Consider the following 18,497-nt stretch of genomic DNA (forward strand, 5'->3'; position numbering starts at 1 on the left):
CTCCACTTCACTCTCCTCTTCCTCCCTGGGGCTTGAATGTGGAGAGTGGACAGTGAGGTTAATTCCTAGCTGTAAGCACTGCTTAGCACTAGTGATTGAGTTTGTGTTGTCGTAGGCCTCTCCCACCCACCAGCGAAAAAACATCCAGTGAAAATGACATCAACTGTCCAGCCCTGTGGGTACTTTATCTCCCCCAACTCCCCTCTTCATTGTTGCAGCTCAGCGTCCCAGAGGGCACAGGTGAATTTGATGTGGAATGATGATTAAAAGTTTGCTCCCTCAAGGTGACCCAAATACAGGAGAAGGTGAAAGTCGAAGAGATGTGAAGATGAGAGAAGGGCATGGGGGCGAGAGTCTGGTTTGGACGTTTTTATGGCACAAATGTTGGAGCAAATGCTAATGCACAGATGCTGTCTCTTCACTGCACAGGAAATTGGTGACATTACCAAAGAGAGAAATCAGTAGCAATCTAATCATATCCAGAGGTACCTGTGATGTATGTCGGCGGTGCTCTATTTCAGTGGTGCTCTAACTTTTTATGCCACTGTCATAAATACAAAGTTGTTCAAATACCGACAGGCATTTTATTTCAGTGGCACAAAAGTTCTTGAGCTTTGTCCGTTTTGTTGTGTTAGATCATAAAAACAGAGAACAAGATATGCAGCAATACATTTTCATTTCTTGGTTGGTTGAAGCATATAATTTAGTCCCTTACTGTAGGAACTTGCTTACAAGAGTAAAAAAAATGTGAATTGTGTTTTTTGTTGTCAAGCAAATGCCAAATTAAGAACACATTTTTAAAATAGACTTTAATAAAGCACATGCAATATATGTACATTCTTTGTAGCCTAAGACAAATTAGTGATATTAGGCTTAATTGTACATAATACTAAACAAATTTTTCAGCTACAGGAATGTGGATTAATTTATTGATGCTACAGCTGCCTTCTGTCCTGCAGCCCAGCAGCCTTGTGCAAATCTGCAACTCCATCAGCAGCTCTTGGTCTTGCTCACGATGGAAAGGTTAGAGTTTGATTGATTAAGTCTTTTTTGTTCATGTAACAAGTTCAAATAAACTGCAAACATTGAGCCAACTTCACTGAGACTGTCCCAGAGACAAATTTGATTGATTTCTAGTACCTGAAGCTACGGTGAGTAAGGAGACATCGTTTTGGCCAAGCAAAAATAATTAAAAAAGAAAGTATTACCATTATTATTTAAAATGTTAATTTTAATGGGTTGGATCTGGTCTACTGCCACAGCGTTGTCTGCCAAGGTCCAGGAGTTTTTTTGACAGGATGCTAAATGGACTGTAGCTACACCAGAAAGTACTTTGGGCACTGTAAATGACAGAAACCGAATGCCTCATATCATAAAGCTGAAGCAGATAAACCCAACAACATCAGTGAACCATGTACGAATGGAACATGAAGTATCAACAGCAAAAAGTTGATAGAAATAGAAGAAAAAAGTAGCTGGAAGTATGCGGGAATCACAATTTTGCGAAAACACAATCCTGAGGGCAGAGCAGCCCTCTTGGTACCACACTTCAAGAACCAAGACTCCATCACATCTCCCCACCAGCAGTTTGGGCCGCCAGTGTAGTCGAGCAGCCGGTCGACAGTGACAAATGCCAGCGATTAGCCTGGCTACAATTCAATTATGATAAAAAGCCGGCACACCTCTTAGGCCGTGATTAAAGCCTCGGCCTGGCCTTGATAAAGAGAGCCCATCCCAGCCACATTATGAGACACTCTCCTGTGGTGTTCTGCCTCATGCTTTTCACATCAGAGCCTGGATGGAGTTCATGGCGGAGCAAGCTAGATTGGGGCTATGGGGGTCTTTATCATTCAGACTTGGCTGACTGTAGTTCTCTACCTGCTGATTTTCTATTTACACTAGTATTTTTTTTTTTTTTACAACCTTCTCATTTTATATCTCCATCTTATATCAGCCTTGTAACTTGGGATGGCTTTTGATACTAAGAGGTGTAGCAAGGAAGCCCCAGTTTTAATAAATGGATGGGCAGTGATGAAGAAGATATCAGAGGAGCATGAAAGGAGAGAAGAGGAGGGGGGAGGGCATTAATCCAACAGCCGACCTGTAGAGAGAGAGAGAGAATGAAAGACAGAGAAGAAGGGCTGAGAGAAGGGAGGAGGAGGAGGCGAAAGAAAGATAGCCTTTCGGCTGTGTTCTGTCAAGGGAGAAATTACACATTTACGGAGGTTTTTTCAGCCAACGACGAGTTCCATAGATCAAGCCACTGGATTTATGAGCCAATTTTCAACATGAAATATAGACACAGGGAATCCATTTTACCCATGTTTACTTGCCTCCTCTCACTCTTTTTCTCTCTCCGTCTCAATCAAATGGCCTTCAGAGTGAGGATGGCTATACTACTGTAACCTTAGCAGTGCTTACTGAAGCTGTGAATAAAAAATAGGTGGATTACAGTATTGATTAATGATTAATGCACATTCTAAGAGAGCAGAATTTTGAATTTGAAGCTAAAGCAAAAATACGATTTTTTCTTTTTTTTTTTGACGAAATCAATGACGCTAAACTTTTAAACTGAAAATTAAAGGCTTCAAATGTTCACTAAAATCTCAGCAACACTCAAAACAGTGACCCTGGGTCTAACTAAGTTAAAAATGACTCAAAAGGCACTAAAGTAAAAGATTCATTACAAATTGTAGGACATAGCTGAAATGTTGCTGTAGGTGGTATATTATTTTCTGCAAGTTAAAGATGGAAAAACAGAGATAAGAGGCTATTAGTATTATGACAAAACATCAGGTGCTGCAAAATCTTGAAATGACAAAAATAATATTGCTCATGTAAACAAGGTTAAATTTGTAAACAAATTAATTGGAAAAATACAAGCAGACGTTTTGTCATTAGATTTTCTTAAAATGTTCCACATGTGCCATGCACAGAGCCAAGTCTGTGAAACATCTGGAGAATCTCTAAAAGACATAGTTGCAAAAAAAAAAAAAGTACAAATAAAAACCTCAAAATAGTGACATATTTTTCTATTTTGTATCTAAAAGTAGATGCCTTCCATAACACATATAAGACATCATAAACAATCACCATAATTTAAAAGGGAAATTAAAATGGGATTTGGACTAATGAATTAATTAATTGTATGGAAAGATTTAGATCAAATCACAATTATTTTGCTTTAAAAATGTACAATTTCAAAACATTTTTTATAAATGGATCCAGAAATATTTTCCAAAAATGTATACATACTTGTACTAAATGTAAAAGGGCCATGTTACAGATTAAAATTTTTGAACCAGACAGAATCTGTGAATTTAAAGTTTCAAGTCTTGCCTAAGATTCTCAATTAGATTTAGGTCTAAATTTCTGATACATAAATATGAATTGATCTACACCATTCCATTGCAGCTCTGTTTGTATACTCAGGGTCACAGAGAGTCCTGACAGTACACAGAGAAAATACAAAAGTTAGATATGGGAAGTTATCAATTTAGACATCTATGACCACATATGGCCCCTGGTCCTTGAATTTGACACATTTGTTCTAGAGGGTGAAAATACTTTTTAAAAGCCTGATAAACTACTAATGCGTATCCCCAAATCAAAAAGTGTCCTTCTCCTGGCAAACATATTCAAAATTTGCATAGAAATTAATGCCTAAGTAGGCTAAACACCATAATTGACAAGCAATTAGCAATATTATGAGAAGGGGGAAACTTAATGAAGTTTCATTGGCTCTGCTTAATTATCATATTAATGGAGTCATTAGTTGTCACTTAACTTAGATGACAGGTAAGGTAAGAATGTCAGGATCCTACAATTTTCTGAACAAATCTGTATTCAACACTTATTACCCTCCAAGTCCACACCATCTGAAAAGAAACAACTAGACACAGTTAGAAAAGAAAATCATTTTTATTTTGTTGTTTCTTGTAAGCAGAACATTTTTTGAAGTAATCATAAAAAAACATTAAGACAGTTCAACATAAAAATAGACAGAAGGAAGACAACAAAACTCCAAGTCTAGAGGGATCCAGCTCTGCAAGACGACACTGGAACACATTTCCAGTAAACACCATTGCATTATGAGGTTACAAAAAAAAAAAAACTCAGATGACTCCAATGAGCATTGCGGTTCCAGGTCCACCCACTCCCTGCCTCTGGTCTTTCATTCCAATTCATTTCAATTACCCAGTCATTCCCACCTTCTTCACCCTGTCCCGATTAGTTCAGCCTTGCAATTTACAGTTGCTCTTGCCTCATCTATGGGCAACCGGTGGTGGAGGCAGGGAGACGAGCAGTAATGGAATGAAATGTCACTCAGTCATTGCCTTTGTCACGGCCAGACGGGGAGGGTTTGGAGAGGTCTCGTTAGTAGGTGAGGGGTTGTGTTTATGTGTGTGTGGAGTCGGTGGTGTGTCTGCGTAAATGGACAGTAATATGGTGACCGCCCTGGTTGTGTCCATCTTGTCCGGCCATAAGACTCCCGGGCACTCCACTGTCATCAGGATAAGTAACCCAGTCGTTTGTCCTCCAGACTGTATGAGCTCTTATCAGGGCTTCTTCGCCTTTTTTACTGAAGACGAGCTGGAAGCAGACTCTCGCCGCTTGCGCTGCAAAGGCATATGGAAGGACAATCGTATTAGAGAATGTCAGAGATCACACCTTCTTCGGTGAAGGATTAAACATGTTTAGCCCACTAATGCTATGTTTACACAGATGGCAAATGTAAACCAAATCTGGATTTTTTGTGGCAGTCTGAGCGGCCCAATTCTGATCTTTTCACTCCCAAAAAAATCCACTCCCGTAAACGGCACTAAATTGGGTACATAGTCGACAATTTACGAAGCATCTGCAGTCTGAACGGTCATGTTGCATTTTATTCGACTTTTACGTCATAGATGTGAGGTGTGCATCATAATTCTGTTCCAGAAGAAGCCAGATGTGGCAAATGCAGACGTAATCCATAGCTGAAAATTATATTTATGAACTGATAGCCAAACAGATGGATGAACGGATGGGGGGCGGGTGTGTAGATGGATAGTTCTCATCTGGGACCTTGGATGTTTAGTCCAGGTACTCCTTGTTGGACCACATTAACCAGTAAAAGATGTCACATGTATATTTTATTCGGCTTAGACTGCAGCAGGTCACTGACTTTTAATCATTCAAAGTTTTGTATGTATATAAAAAACAAGACCATTAAACTCATTGTGTAGCAGCATTTCATTATTTGTGAGCTTTGTGCTCACAAATAATGAGCATGAAGCTCATTTTTGAGCTTTGTAAAGTTATAAAGTTAGGATTTATAAAACAACTTAAAAAAGACAGTGCAAGATTTCTTCACACAAGAGTTTGCAATGGTTCAAAAACATTTGGCTCAGTCTAAGCTTACCGAGTTGGGAGTGAGTGGAGCTCCTACAACGTCAATGATCTGCTCCTTTGGTTCCAGCTTGATATCATCTATGTTGGGCCACGACTGCGCTTCTACCGCTGGAGTGGAGGATGTAGTACTGTTTAGAGCACTGAGATCTCCACCCTGTGGGACTCCAGCAATCCCTCCTCCCGTGAGGCCTCCACACCCGGCCCCACTGCCAGCTTTAAGTAGGGCCTCATAGCGATGACGGAGCATCTGTTGCTCGTATTCACAGTTGCCGTGGGCCTGCTTCAGTTCATACAGGAGCACAAGGTCGCTGCGGAGTTCGTTGAACATCTGCACAATCTCCTCTGTGGGCATCGGGTTGAGATCTAGACCCAAAGAAATGAGGTACAGAAGACATGAATGAAAAGTCAGCTTGAGAAGCTTTGATGAATTGACAGCTGTGAGGATGTTGTGGCAAGTTAAAGGTTGGACATGGTGTACTAATGCATCTGTCTAGCAAATTATCTCATAAATCTTAGGCAGGTACTTAAAACACTGAAGTTTTATTCATCAGTTTAGTAAAATGCTTTTATTAATGTGTTAAAAGGAACAATTATCACTACCCATTACCTGCACACTTTAACATTTTGTTTGAAAACAGAAGTTTATGATAAAAAAGGTGCGTTGCTGACTAATGTGAAACAACACACCTTCAGTTAAAATTAAAAATGTAAAACAGTAAGGTCTGCAATGACATGTGGGAAAGACAAAAAACAGAACCTAAACTTCTAATAAATGTGTAATTTTTTGTTTTTAATAGTTCTGGTGATTTATAAATTTGTTATACTTTCAGAGGATATCGTTCCTGATGATCAGTTGGAAGTATAGCCATTTATAAGTAGGTGCTTCAACCTTCACCCTCTTTTAGACTATAAAATTCATTAATGTTGGCTTTTGAAAATTATATCTTCACTATTGTTTGATCTTATTTATAATTTGTTGTCTTTCTGTTTTATTTTCAGTCTAAAATTAATACATATTAAAAAAGAAAAACACATAACACAAAAGACAAACTTCACACTTTTCTGGACTGCATGGGAACCCTGCTAATCTACTGAAGTTGTCACTTTTCCTGCTCCACTCAAACTCACATTTACTGCAGAGGACTGCTGAACATGCGAAACTATAAAATGTTAGCTGATTGCTAATATTTATTCATACTCACCCACTCCTTGCTCTGCCAGGATCTGCTCAATGGCCTTGATCTTCTTCTGGCCAACAGAGCTTGGCAGTTTCATCTGAATAACAGAGAGACGGAGAAACGCACCAGCGCAGGGCTGTGATTTAAGGTACTGGCAATATTAGGATAAACGGCTTCACCTCAGGGCTTTTAATTTGTATGAAATGCACTTCTGCGGGTCAGATCAAAATGTCTTTATCCAGTGAACTGCATCTGACTGATTAGCCAAAGGGGCTCTCCACTTCCTCAGCTGTGCTAATGCATTTTCCATTGAGATCAGAATCTCCTCATCAGTCTTCATGATAAATAAGGATCCTCTTGCTGCTTTTACAGATATTAGCTGTTCAGCAACAGATTTAATCATCAAAGTGATAATAAAAGATAAGTTTGAAACTCCTGTTACTTTCATACATCAAATTTAGCACCAACCCACCAGGCTTCTGATTGAAAAACTAAGTAAAAAAAACTTTATTGCTTTTTCTAAAAAGTTTTTCATGGCTTTAGCTGTGTGATCATTTATTCCTGACTAGAGCAGTTTCAAGTCTGATTTTTATTTCATCAGAAGTTTTGTGACTCCCGACTGGGATTTAAGAACCAGGTTATTTATGCAGGAGGAAGAAGCAACACTCACCCTCTGACTGCGCAGAGTGACACCGGCGGACTTGAAGTCAGGGAACTTGATGCCAGCTGTCTCTGGAACAGCCTGGAGAAAAAAAGTTATAGGATTTGATTTTATTTTCAACTTTTGGATTGCCATCACACAAAATCAAATAAATATGTTGGGACAAATCTGAGTAATTTGTTACTTTGATGACATGAAAATGACACTTTAAGGTTATTTGAGTGACAACTGCTGAAACAAACGTAAAATAAAACTGATTTATATTTTTTACATATTCAATTGAGTTTTTTTCAACTTTTTGTGCAGTTCCTTTGCTTACTGGTTTTTCTGCGTCTCTTTTTTGAGGGAGCTTCTTCTTAGAGACTCTCTTTTCAGCTCGCCTCAGTTCTGTAGTCGTGTCAGCTGCTTTGATGAGTTTCTGCAGATCCTGAGCCTTCTTCTCACGCTCCTTCTTCCTATTCTCGATCTTCCGTAGCTCCTGAATAAGATACTCTTCTTCTGCCACCTAGAGGACAAACAAGAGAGGTGCATTTTTCTTATTAAAGGGGCACATAATCAGTTTTCATAAACAGTTCAAGTGTGTCTTAATCAATTTGAAAGTCATTGATATATTACTGCTTTTACCTTAATTCAATTTACAAGTGAATTAATTAACTTGTTTATTTTATAGATTCTTTAAAAAGAGTGATATTGTTTGAGTTTTTATTTTTGTTAATTTGGATGATTTTGGCTTGAAAATGGCATCTTATTACACTGAACTTATAATAACAAATAAATACTGAAATGTCATGTTGAGGCCCAAACCATAGTTGTCCAGCAGATTACCATGGACATAGTCCACAAAGAGTCACAGGAGGTCATTTCTACCATTGTTAAGCAAGCTGGTTATAAATTATAATTTATATTTAGCACATTTAATCAGATTTTAGAAATATTGAAGGTGAAATATTACTAACTTGCTCAGGAGTGCGATTAAAGAGCTTCTCCAGTTGCTCCTTGCGGCGCCTTTCATGGCCAGCATCAAAGATGTAGATCTTGGGTTCGGTCCCAGAGGCTGCACGGACCTTGGTCAGCTTACCGCAAATGTTATAATATCGTTCTTTCAGGTCCTCTATGGAGCGTTTCTAAAGATGCACAAATTCAGAAAAATTATTCCAAATGCAAATGTCTCAGAGTTGGGATTTTTTCTCATAAACAGTAAACACCAGTTCTGGGAACTTTACTCTGTATTGTTGGTAGTCATAGCGGTCGTGGATAACTACAAAGCGCAGGTCGAAGCGCTTGCACAGGTCAAAGAGGTGGTCTGTCTCTCCCTTAGTCCAGCCATCGTCATGGAGATGCATTTGATATTCTTGCTCTGAATACACTGGCACTTGGACTGTCTGGACATGCAAATAAGAAAACAGAAACATCATAAAAAAAGAATTGAGAGAATACTTTAAAATATTCTTTGTCTTTATCTTAAACATCTGTAAAGGGACAGGTGAAGCTTACCTTGTTAAAGCGAGCAAAAGGGTAGTCCTTTCCCTCCTCGGCCATCCGTCTCCAGTGGTGGAAAATGGCCCCATCTTTGCGAGCTGGATTGGTGAAAGGCATCCATTTCCAGGGCCGAACTTTTTTACATCCAAGCTTGGCCTTGACGGTCCGATAACCTTGAGTGGTATCACTAGGCAGCAGAGGCGGTGCGTCTCTATAGGTAAATAAAAGACAAAAACAATGGGGGTTTTTTCTTCTCCTTTTTTTCCCGCTTTTTTGGCACTAGTGGCCTTTATTCGTTAGCAGCTAAACAGGAAACAGGTCTGAGAGAGAAGGGGATGATATGCACTAAATGCCCCTGGACCATTTACTTCATGTCAAACCTAGGAATTAAACCAAGGACAGCTGTGTCGAGGTCTGGTGCCTTAGTAAATGATGCCAAACCAAACAAGAGAGAGCTTAGAGCAGATTCTTGATGCTTACCCACCTCCCCAGCTTAAAGCATCAAGAATTATTGCTGGGGATAAAACGAGAAGTGTAAAATATATTTTACCCCCAATCAAAATCAAATTGATGGTCTAATTTCCTAATGAATACAAACAAACTTGTTTTGAGTGAGGAACTACATAGTAAACTTTACAATCATCTTGAAAGCAACTTTCCTGAAAAAGGCTTCCAAGAGTTCCAAAACAATTTATATATTTAATATTCTGTTTCTAAAACAGCAAAACATTTTGTAGAAATATAAAGTGAATTAAAGAAACAACAACAAAAAAAACATAGATGTATGTTTTGGAAGAAATGCATACTTCTTATCTGAATAGAGCAGAGCATACACCTCTCTGTGCATTCCCTCTGGTCTCTTGAAAGTCAGCGTCTCAGTTGCTTTCTTGGATTTTTTCTGCAGTGAGTAACAGGAAAAAATACATCTGAATTATAATGGTGTTACATACATAACCCCAGTGTATGATAATACCAAACCTTACAATCATGTTAAGGCTGTGGTTATCCCATATGCCAATACACATTTTGCTATCACACTTTTTTCTTCCACTCAACTTTTTATTAATATGCTTTCAGTCAGCTCTCTATCAGTGGCGTTTTAGTATTTGACCCTCTTTGTGGAGGGTGTCAACAACTGTCTTCTTCATGACTATAGCATAAAATGTTTTTTTTTTAAATAGTTTGTATTGGTCAAGATAGTCTAACTTTCAATGACATCCGGTTTTCATAACTGTAGGCCCTAAACATCCAACTTAACAAAAAATAAATCATATTTTGTTATTCTAATCTACTAAGATATATCTGCGCTCGAACAAATCAATAATTGTTAAACTTTCTCTCACCTTATCCGAGTTGATGAGATCTTTCTTACTGATGGGACCATCGTTGTCCGTTCCGCCAAGCTCCAGAATATCCCGAACATCAGCACCGGTAGCCATAGTTATAGTATGTTTCTTATGCTGTTTATAAACGCTTTTTTCAGTCTGTCAAACAGAATTACCGTTCACTAACCTACAGGCGTTCATTCATTCTCTGAACGGTACATTACGACAGATGCCTAAGCTAAAGGCTAACGCATTTATTTCTCAAGCTTTTGTCTCAAATTACTCCAAATACCTGAACATGCTTGTATATTTTTTAGTATTGTAGCTACTTCGGCTAAGGAAATACGCGTAAACTATTTACAAAAACAAACAAACAACATGTTTTGTTGTTAAGGGCAGAGCTATAGCTAGCTAAACACCGACGCCGATCATTCTATTCTGACTACACAGAGGAATTGACCATCGCCACCTTGTGGTGTGGAGGAGCAATAATTTAGCAATTTTTTGGGGGGGTCACTTTTTTCTGCTTTCTGAACTCAGTTACTCTTTTTTTTAATTCAAGTGAATCCGTTTTGGAATATTTTATAAATTTTGTTAATCTATATGTAGATTATACTAGGATAATATACAGATGAACTGTATGATGTCTCACCTAATGACTACTCATTAGGTCCGGTGTATTCTTCAGTATATAATTCATACTGAGGAATTCATACAATTCCTCAGTATGAATTGTACTGAGGAAGCTCAGTACAATTCAAGTACAAGTACAAGTTTCCTGATCAGGCACTCACTTGCCTGATCAGGAAATCTGCAGATGAAGACAGTTGTTCTGACATACCATTTCATGTCTTAGAGACACTCTTTTTAAACTTTAGTGTCCGTGTCGTGGCATTGTGTTGCTGACCTTTAGCAAAGCCCGACAAAATCCATGGTTGAAAATTTTTTCCTAATGCCTCTAACAAGTTGCCTTCAACAATTTCTAAATTCAAATTGCAGTATGGTGCACTGGTAACTACTTGGCCCTGTAGTGATGTAAGTGATGCTTCATATTTAAATAGAATAAAATTATAACTGACAATTTCACAACACAATATATTACATTCTGCCCAAACCCCAGTTAAATCCTGTTATGTTGCACAAGTGCTGAAAAAACGGAATGTCAGAAATAAATAATAAATCTCGTTAAACTTCAAGCAGATAATTTTTCAACAAGAATATTTTGTTAATGATTAGCATACATGGTTACTGATATATAAAAAAAACACTTAATGATTTTTAAAAAAAATACATATTAGGTCCTGTTACCTAAAAGATTAAACAGATTGTCTTAAAACTGATGTAACTACAAGATTGTAATTTTGTTATATTTTGCGCTATTTGATGTTTTTTGGAAGTATTATAGCTTTATTTGCATGCAGTGCGTGACTGAAAATTACATTTTAAAAAAAGCATTTAATTAAAAAAAAATCTAATTATAGCGATAATCAAATAATGACACAATTGCAACAAATATTCTATATTGGAAAGGTTTAGGTTAAAATTGGGCGGCGCTCTTATTTTGAAATCCCGTTTGATAGTAGCAGCTCCCAGCTCACCGGAAGCAGTTGCGAAAGATTTAAAACTCGCCCCCCAGTTTTTGCTCCGCCATTTTCGTAATAGCTAAGAGCAAACTGTGCTATTACACTACGTCGATCTGGTAATACCAGCCTTTCTGATTTGCAATAGTAATTTTAGGTTTCTTACCACCTTCATCAGCTCAACAAAATGTCGAGTGAGCAGGGAGAAAACAACATCGAGGCGACGATCGAGTTGCCGCAGCAGGAGTGAGTCCATTCATTGTCGTTTTCTTTGTTGTAGCTAGCTACTTAGGCCTAGCGGTTCTGTACAAGCTAATATACTATCATTTATGTTCAGTCCAAGAAAATTCAAAAATATGTTTACAAATTTAGTATGGGATATGGTTCGTAACTCGAAGACGTGCGTGCGATTTATTTGCTGTTTGATTTAAATCAAGAATAGGACTTGACGTGGGATCCGTCTATTTACTGGCGCCAACTAAGTCGAGTGCTTAAATCAGACTGTTGGCGTAGATACTTGATAGTGTAGATCAATTCATGTAAATTCATGTTTCTTGGGAAAAGAAGGTGAATAGTATTTTTCTGTGTGGCGCCAGGTCTGTTTTATTGTCCTATTGCCATTTTAGGCCGATATTTAGGGCACTTGCCATGTGGTCAAAGGTTTGTCCTGCCGTTGCAGCCAAGTAACTTTTTTTGAGGATGAAATGAATGCTAGTAGTGTTGTTGTTTTTTTTTTCTGTGAAAATGCATCATATGATTAAAAGTAGTTGTTGAATTTGCATTGTTGCATAGTGTTTTTTTCCCCATAAATATTGCTTAAAATTGAAATGTAACTGTTGTTTAACTTTTCTGCTTCAGAGGAATTAATGGGAAACCCAAGAATGAATCCAGTTCAAGCAGGAAGGAGAGACCCCCTAAGAGAGGTGGAGGTGGTCGCTATGATCCCTATGGCAACGTGAAAAGATACAGAGTGTTTGTCAGTAACATCCCCTACGATGTGAAATGGCAAGCCCTCAAAGACCTGATGAAAGAGAAAGGTAAGGTTTTTTGGTAAGAGACATTTAAGTGTGTGTTTTTTAGGCGTCTGCATCCAGGGTTATTTTGTTTGACCACATCACTTCTGAAGGCCTTGTCGGAGTGGTTCTTCAGATTGTTGGGAGTTTTTCTGGAACATCACCACAAACTAAGGAGTTGCTGCCATTTTGTACAAGTGCTGTGTACCTGGATTGAACATGGAGTCACCATCGAGGTTATTGTAACCTCTGAGGTGTTTGTGAGATGGAGGTTGTTATTAAAGCAAGTTGACTAATGTGAAAATCCCTTGGCTTGGGATCTTGAATGGCATAATGAGGTTTACTCTAACAAGTGACAGAAAAATATGGATACCAGCCTCATATTGTCTTTTCAGTTGGAGTATCTAACCATCTGTATATGTTGAAATTATGTAAACTTAGTTGGAAACATGTCCAATTATAAATAGTTTTGTGCAGAAATTTTGATTTCTGCAAAGATTACATTATCTTCTATTTGCATGAAGAGTTGATTAGTTATGGGATATCGGAATGTCCTTAGCCATGCAATGAACTGCTAAGTTAAAGAATGTGTTTATAAACGGGACAGTCTTTTTGGAGAAGGACGGCCAAGTGTTCGTGTCTGTCAACTGTTGAGTTAAATTGCATTTTCTTTTTTAGGTGTGACCTTGACAAGCAAATGTTTTCTCAGCAGATCTCCATGTTGTGCCACACACAGCTCTTTGCTGGGGATTTCTGTGGGGTACAGGTCTACAAAACAAAGCAGCTTCTTTTTGTACTGTCCTTGTTTTGAAAGCTTTGGTCACTGACGTCCATTTGGTGAACAGGCATGTGACCTGTAACATTGACAGTGGTCGCAATTGAATTGAAAATTGATATTTTTAAAATTTAGTTCCTTTATTTATTTTTTATTTATTTATTTTTTTTGCAACTCAGCACTATTGGGACAGGTTTGTATTTAAAGAAGCATCCTTTGCTCAAGAATTTGTTGTCTTTAAGGACACGGTTATTTTTGTAGCTGCAGATCTGATGGGAAGGTTTCATTGCGTTAGGGTGAGGGACAAAATGGCAACAATTGACTAAGTATCACTAGGTGTGTCCTGAAATAGGCAGAGGTTTTGTAGGGGTTTTTTCTAACTTGAAATTGTATGGTCAGTAAACTACATGGAGAAGGTGGTCTTCACTGTTTTAGCCAAATCTGAAGGCTATTTATTGGTCATTTCAACAGTTGGTTTCTTCAATCTACTGCTTTTGTTGTTTCTGGAGAATTCTTACAAGGACAGACAAAGAAGTCTTTTTACATGTTTTTTTTTTTTTAAAGATCCAAGCTTGTTTTTTGTAGACCTGTACCATATTGTGCTGCTGAGGTGCTGGGAGACAGCTCAAGACTCTAGCAGTCAGAGTTCATCGGCCTTCCTCCTTGTTTCTGCTCTAAACCCCCATTGTTCTCTCGGCTTCTCTCCCCTTGGTGTGTGTCGTCTCTGGAATCTGATTTGTAGTGGGTGAGGTAACGTACGTGGAACACTTAATGGACGCAGAAGGCAAATCGAGGGTAAGTGCAAATACATACAATCAAAATACATGATTAAACCTAGACAAACACGTGTTTGTCAGCCTTGGTTTCATTAGTTATATTGCTGGGAATTGTTCAGAAATAGAAACCTGGTGGAGTTCTTGAGATGGTAACGTGCTGGAGGCGTGTCTTTGGTGGTGTCGTCTGTGCCACTGATTTGAGGCCATCCTGAACTGTTGATGGTTTTAAAACAGGAAATCAGCATTACTTGCTTCCAATCCTGTGGATTGAATAAGATGATAATTTCCCTTTTGGTTGCTGGATTTGTTCCTTACGACTTAAGGGGTTTACTCGGCAAGATGTTGTTACAAAGCTGTTTGATGTTTTTGTTAAATATAATTGGAAAAGACACCTTTTTAAAATATCCTAATGGAGTGGAAACCTATCGTATTGTGGAGTTTCTTCCCTTTGGATGGTTTGAGATGAGAAACTGATTTTTCACTATTCCTGCTTGGTCACTGACTGGTTTGGAAATATTTGTCAATCTAATTTACATAGGCTTTGTGAAGACTTTTGTGTGTTTCACTCTTTCTTGTGCATGCCATTTATATTTTCTACATGTCAGTTAAATAACCAGTTAAATATTATCATTTCTAATTATTATTTTTTTTGTATTTGTATTGCCTGTTCCGATGACTTCAATCAAAAGGGTTGCGCGTAAGTACACATTTCTTTCATAATTACCTTCTGTGTATATCTGGTGGTACAGGAAAGTAGGACCCTGCATTTCTGATTTCGAATGTTTTGTTTAGTGTTGTTGAGTTCAGAACAGAAGAACTTATGAAGAAAGCAGTGGAAAGTGTCAACAAGCACAACCTCAATGGGCGGCCTCTTAAAGTGAAGGAGGTAGGCTGCGGGGAAGAAAGGAGTGACACTTTTTGGAAGCATCTTGCGTTCCAAAAGCTTGAGTGATGTTTATACTTTTTCTCTATTAGGATCCTGATGGTGTCATTGCTCAGAGAGAGATTGGCAAGTCCCAACAAGCTGGAGGTCACCCAGGAGGCATGGGAGGAATGGGGGGTATGGATCGCATGGGAGGGATGGATCGTATGGGGGGCATGGATCGCATGGGAGGTATGGATCGTATGGGGCCCGGACCAGGAGGCCCCCTGGTCAGCATTCCTCCCAGCCTTTTGAACAACCCCAACATCCCCAATGAGATCATTCATGGTCTTCAGACTGGCAGGATTGGAAGCACCGTCTTTGTGGCCAATGTGAGTTTTCAAGAGTTTTAGACATGCTTTTGTATTTACATTTAAAATTAAATCTGAATATTAAGAAATAAGAGCATAACCTAAATACAGCAAATACCTGGAAGAAGGGAATTTCATAAGTAAGCCTAAACTTTACAATAAAATTTCCAAGGATTTTTTATTTTTTTATTTACTGCTACAACCTCACCAGAATAAAAAGTTGGTGAATCAGACTGAAATAACTAGATAACAGTCTTTGTTTTATAACTGATCTCATCAATTGTTGTTGCAGCTGGATTACAAGGTGGGATGGAAGAAGCTGAAAGAGGTGTTCGGCATGGCAGGTGTCGTGTTGAGGACAGACATTTTGGAGGACAGGGATGGCAAAAGCAGAGGCATGGGCACAGTGACGTTTGAAATGCCCATTGAAGCAGTCCAAGCTGTCTGTATCCTTTGTCATATTCAATGCACCTCATTTTTATTTTTACAACTTGGTTTCCTGGCATTTTGTGTGTATTTCCTTAATTATCCCTCAGCTATGTTCAATGGGCAGCTCTTATTTAACAGGACCATGCATGTCAAGCTGGTATGTCATAAAGCCTTGATTGTTAAATCAATTTTGTTGCAAAGGTGGACATCATTTTCATTTTAAATGTTCTTTTTTTCCCAGGATGAGAAATCCCTCCCTAAAGATTTTGGACAACCAGATAGAGGATCCTCTCTTCCCCGTAAGTATACTTTACATATATCTTTAGGTTTGATTTCCTTATACCAGCTAATTCTGAAACTATTGTGGATTAGGTCTTCCCAAAGTAATAGTAAAAAACAGTAATATATGTTGAACATTTCAGTGCTGGAAAATTATGTGCTTTCCCCAGTTCGGTTCATACATAGTACGATTGGGAGTTAAAGTTTGTATCTTGTGCAGTTCTTGGAAAAAATACACTTTTGTGCAGACAGGAATTTAAAGCTTTGCAATTTTTCCCTGAAACCAGGTGGACTGAGTGGCATTGGTTTGGGGCTGGGACCCGGAGGTCAGCCTATCGATGCTACCATGCTGAACAGAGGAAGTGGAGGTGGTGGTGGTGGTGGTGGCATGGGGAACATGGGCCCTGGAGGTAACCAACACTTTCTTTTGACATTTTAAGTACGTCTAGTGAACTGTATTCTTACAAACACTTTTCTCCCCTCAGGAATGGATGGTATGGGATTTGGCAATGTGGGCGGTCGCATGGGAGGAGGCAAGTTGTTTTTTTTAATTTGCATCAATACATTTGACCCTCAGGAGATTAAATATTCCACACTTGAACATGATCAGCAAATTTGGCATTAAGACCATTTCATCAATGTTTTCAGGAATGGACAACTTTGGCGGAATGAACATGGATCGTTTTGGTTCTTCAGGCATGGGAAGAATGAACGGTAAGTTTGGGTTGAGACTCGCTAAACACTCCTAGGCCGGCGTGCTACTCCTCACGTCTTGCCAGATGTTTCTAATGGTTTCATCTCTTGCATTGTCAGAGATGGACCGTGGGATTGGTGGTGCTTTTGACAGGGAATTTGGGCGAAATGAAATGGGAATGTCTCGCAATAATTTTGGAGACTCCTTTGAAAGAGGAATGGGTTAGTACTTACTGGATTGTTCCAAAGCCCCTATAGTGCTTTCTTGTGCTGAGACGATTAAATGTTGCTGTTTTGTGTTAATTTCTGCAGGAAATTCCCTCGGCATGGACCGCATGAACTCCGGAATGGACCGCATAGGAGGCAGCTTGGATCGCATGGGAGGAATGGGCATGGACAGAATGGATCGTGTGTCTGATCTGGACAGGATGGGATCTGGCTTTGACCGTATGGGCTCTGGGATGGACCGCCTGGGGCCAAGTATGGACCGGCTCGGACCAGGCCTGGACCGAATGTCATCAAGCATGGACCGCCTCGGCCCTGGAGGATTTGACCGACTCGGCCCGTCTAGCCTGGATCGCATGGGAGGCAGCATGGACTTTGGCTCCTCCATGGGTATGGATCGCATGGGCAACACCGGGCTTGATAGAATGGGAAGCAGCTTTGATCGCATGGGGTCTGCTGGAGGCCTCGACCGTTTCTCCTCTGGAGGGCTTGACCGCATGAGTTCTGGGATGGACCGAATGGGATCTGGAGGCGTCGGTGGTCAATTTGATCGGTCTGGAGATATGGACCGAGGATTTGGTGGGAATTCCTTCGGAGGAGCCGGAGCTGCAGGGCCTGGAAGTGGTGGAGCCAACATGAGGAAGGGATGCCAGATCTTTGTCAGAAATGTACGTTTCCAGATGTGGCTTAATTTAGAGGATGTTTAAAGTGTCTGAGTTTTAAACTTGTAATGGATTGTGTTTTCCAGCTGCCATTTGATTTCACCTGGAAGATGCTGAAGGACACCTTTAATACATGTGGTAAGATTACCTTTTCTTTTTCAGGAAATGTAAAAACTAGCAGGGTTTCAGCTATCCTTTCCTGTCCCTGTTGTATTTTACTTTTTTCTTTACCATATCCTACATTCTCACTGCAGGTATGGTCCAGTATGCTGATATCAAGATGGAGAATGGGAAATCCAAGGGCTGTGGCGTGGTCCGTTTTGACAACCCTGAAACTGCTGAACGCGCCTGCAGAACCATGAACGGCTATCGTCTGAACGGGAGAGAGATCGACGTTAGGATTGATAGAAACGCATAATTCATGTATCTGTGTTGCATCAGATGATTTAGTCAGTAATGTCTAAATCATTCTTGGTCATCAGATTTGTCCTTCAGTATACTTGGTTTAGTAAATGTTGGTAAATGTTTTTTTTTATTTTAGTTGATACTTTTAGTTAGCAAATCGTAACAGTGGATGTTTTTAGTTTTAGGTTATTCTGGTGTTCTACTTTTTAGCGACCAAACTTTTAATTTTTTCTTTTTTGTTCTGTTATGCATCACCTGTCATTGCTTTTGTTCTGTAAGGTGTTTTGCTAAATAAATCAAGTTGTATGAAAATATCTTGCCTTCGTTTTGTTTATCGACAACAGGCGAATAAGGATTACCATTTTGATATTGAACAGATGACGGTGCACTGAT

The 18,497-nt window shown here is 39.2% G+C and overlaps 2 protein-coding genes across 4 annotated transcripts; one reads left to right on the top strand and one right to left on the bottom strand.

Moving 5' to 3' along the window:
• Positions 1-4,183: 4,183 nt before the first annotated feature.
• Positions 4,184-10,497, bottom strand: dmap1 (DNA methyltransferase 1 associated protein 1). Its single transcript, XM_028028764.1, has 10 exons — positions 10,053-10,497; positions 9,516-9,607; positions 8,725-8,920; positions 8,454-8,612; positions 8,187-8,354; positions 7,550-7,735; positions 7,240-7,311; positions 6,594-6,666; positions 5,402-5,754; positions 4,184-4,619 (listed from the first exon to the last, which is right to left on the bottom strand). Exons 1-10 carry the CDS (start codon positions 10,146-10,148, stop codon positions 4,560-4,562), a joined length of 1,455 nt encoding a protein of 484 aa, XP_027884565.1. The 5' UTR covers positions 10,149-10,497; the 3' UTR covers positions 4,184-4,559.
• A 1,158-nt stretch (positions 10,498-11,655) lies between these two features.
• Positions 11,656-18,418, top strand: hnrnpm (heterogeneous nuclear ribonucleoprotein M). Of its 3 annotated transcripts, XM_028027540.1 has the most exons (16): positions 11,802-11,860; positions 12,473-12,651; positions 14,145-14,197; positions 14,868-14,875; positions 14,971-15,064; positions 15,154-15,432; positions 15,704-15,857; positions 15,948-15,997; positions 16,082-16,139; positions 16,407-16,529; positions 16,605-16,652; positions 16,768-16,833; positions 16,933-17,034; positions 17,125-17,705; positions 17,786-17,837; positions 17,954-18,418. In XM_028027540.1, exons 1-16 carry the CDS (start codon positions 11,802-11,804, stop codon positions 18,115-18,117), a joined length of 2,070 nt encoding a protein of 689 aa, XP_027883341.1. In that variant the 3' UTR covers positions 18,118-18,418. The 3 variants fall into 3 exon arrangements, with proteins under 3 accessions (XP_027883342.1, XP_027883341.1, XP_027883343.1); XM_028027541.1 differs by lacking the exon at positions 16,933-17,034 and having other exon boundaries at positions 11,656-11,860; XM_028027542.1 differs by lacking the exons at positions 11,802-11,860; positions 14,145-14,197 and having other exon boundaries at positions 12,483-12,651.
• The last annotated feature ends 79 nt before the right edge of the window (positions 18,419-18,497 follow it).

The sequence above is a fragment of the Xiphophorus couchianus genome, chromosome 9 (assembly GCF_001444195.1).
Source record: "Xiphophorus couchianus chromosome 9, X_couchianus-1.0, whole genome shotgun sequence".
NCBI lineage: Eukaryota > Metazoa > Chordata > Actinopteri > Cyprinodontiformes > Poeciliidae > Xiphophorus > Xiphophorus couchianus.

Bases quoted from the DNA above. Each gene is read 5' to 3' on its own strand.
- dmap1 (XM_028028764.1), bottom strand. From the start codon at position 10,148: ATGGCTACCGGTGCTGATGTTCGGGATATTCTGGAGCTTGGCGGAACG. The intron at 9,608-10,052 runs GTGAGAGAAAGT...TACTCACTGCAG, and splicing joins ATCTCATCAACTCGGATAAG to AAAAAATCCAAGAAAGCAAC. The intron at 6,667-7,239 runs GTGAGTGTTGCT...TCTGTTATTCAG, and splicing joins TCACTCTGCGCAGTCAGAGG to ATGAAACTGCCAAGCTCTGT.
- hnrnpm (XM_028027540.1), top strand. From the start codon at position 11,802: ATGTCGAGTGAGCAGGGAGAAAACAACATCGAGGCGACGATCGAGTTG. The intron at 17,035-17,124 runs GTTAGTACTTAC...TAATTTCTGCAG, and splicing joins CTCCTTTGAAAGAGGAATGG to GAAATTCCCTCGGCATGGAC. The intron at 17,706-17,785 runs GTACGTTTCCAG...TGTGTTTTCCAG, and splicing joins GCCAGATCTTTGTCAGAAAT to CTGCCATTTGATTTCACCTG.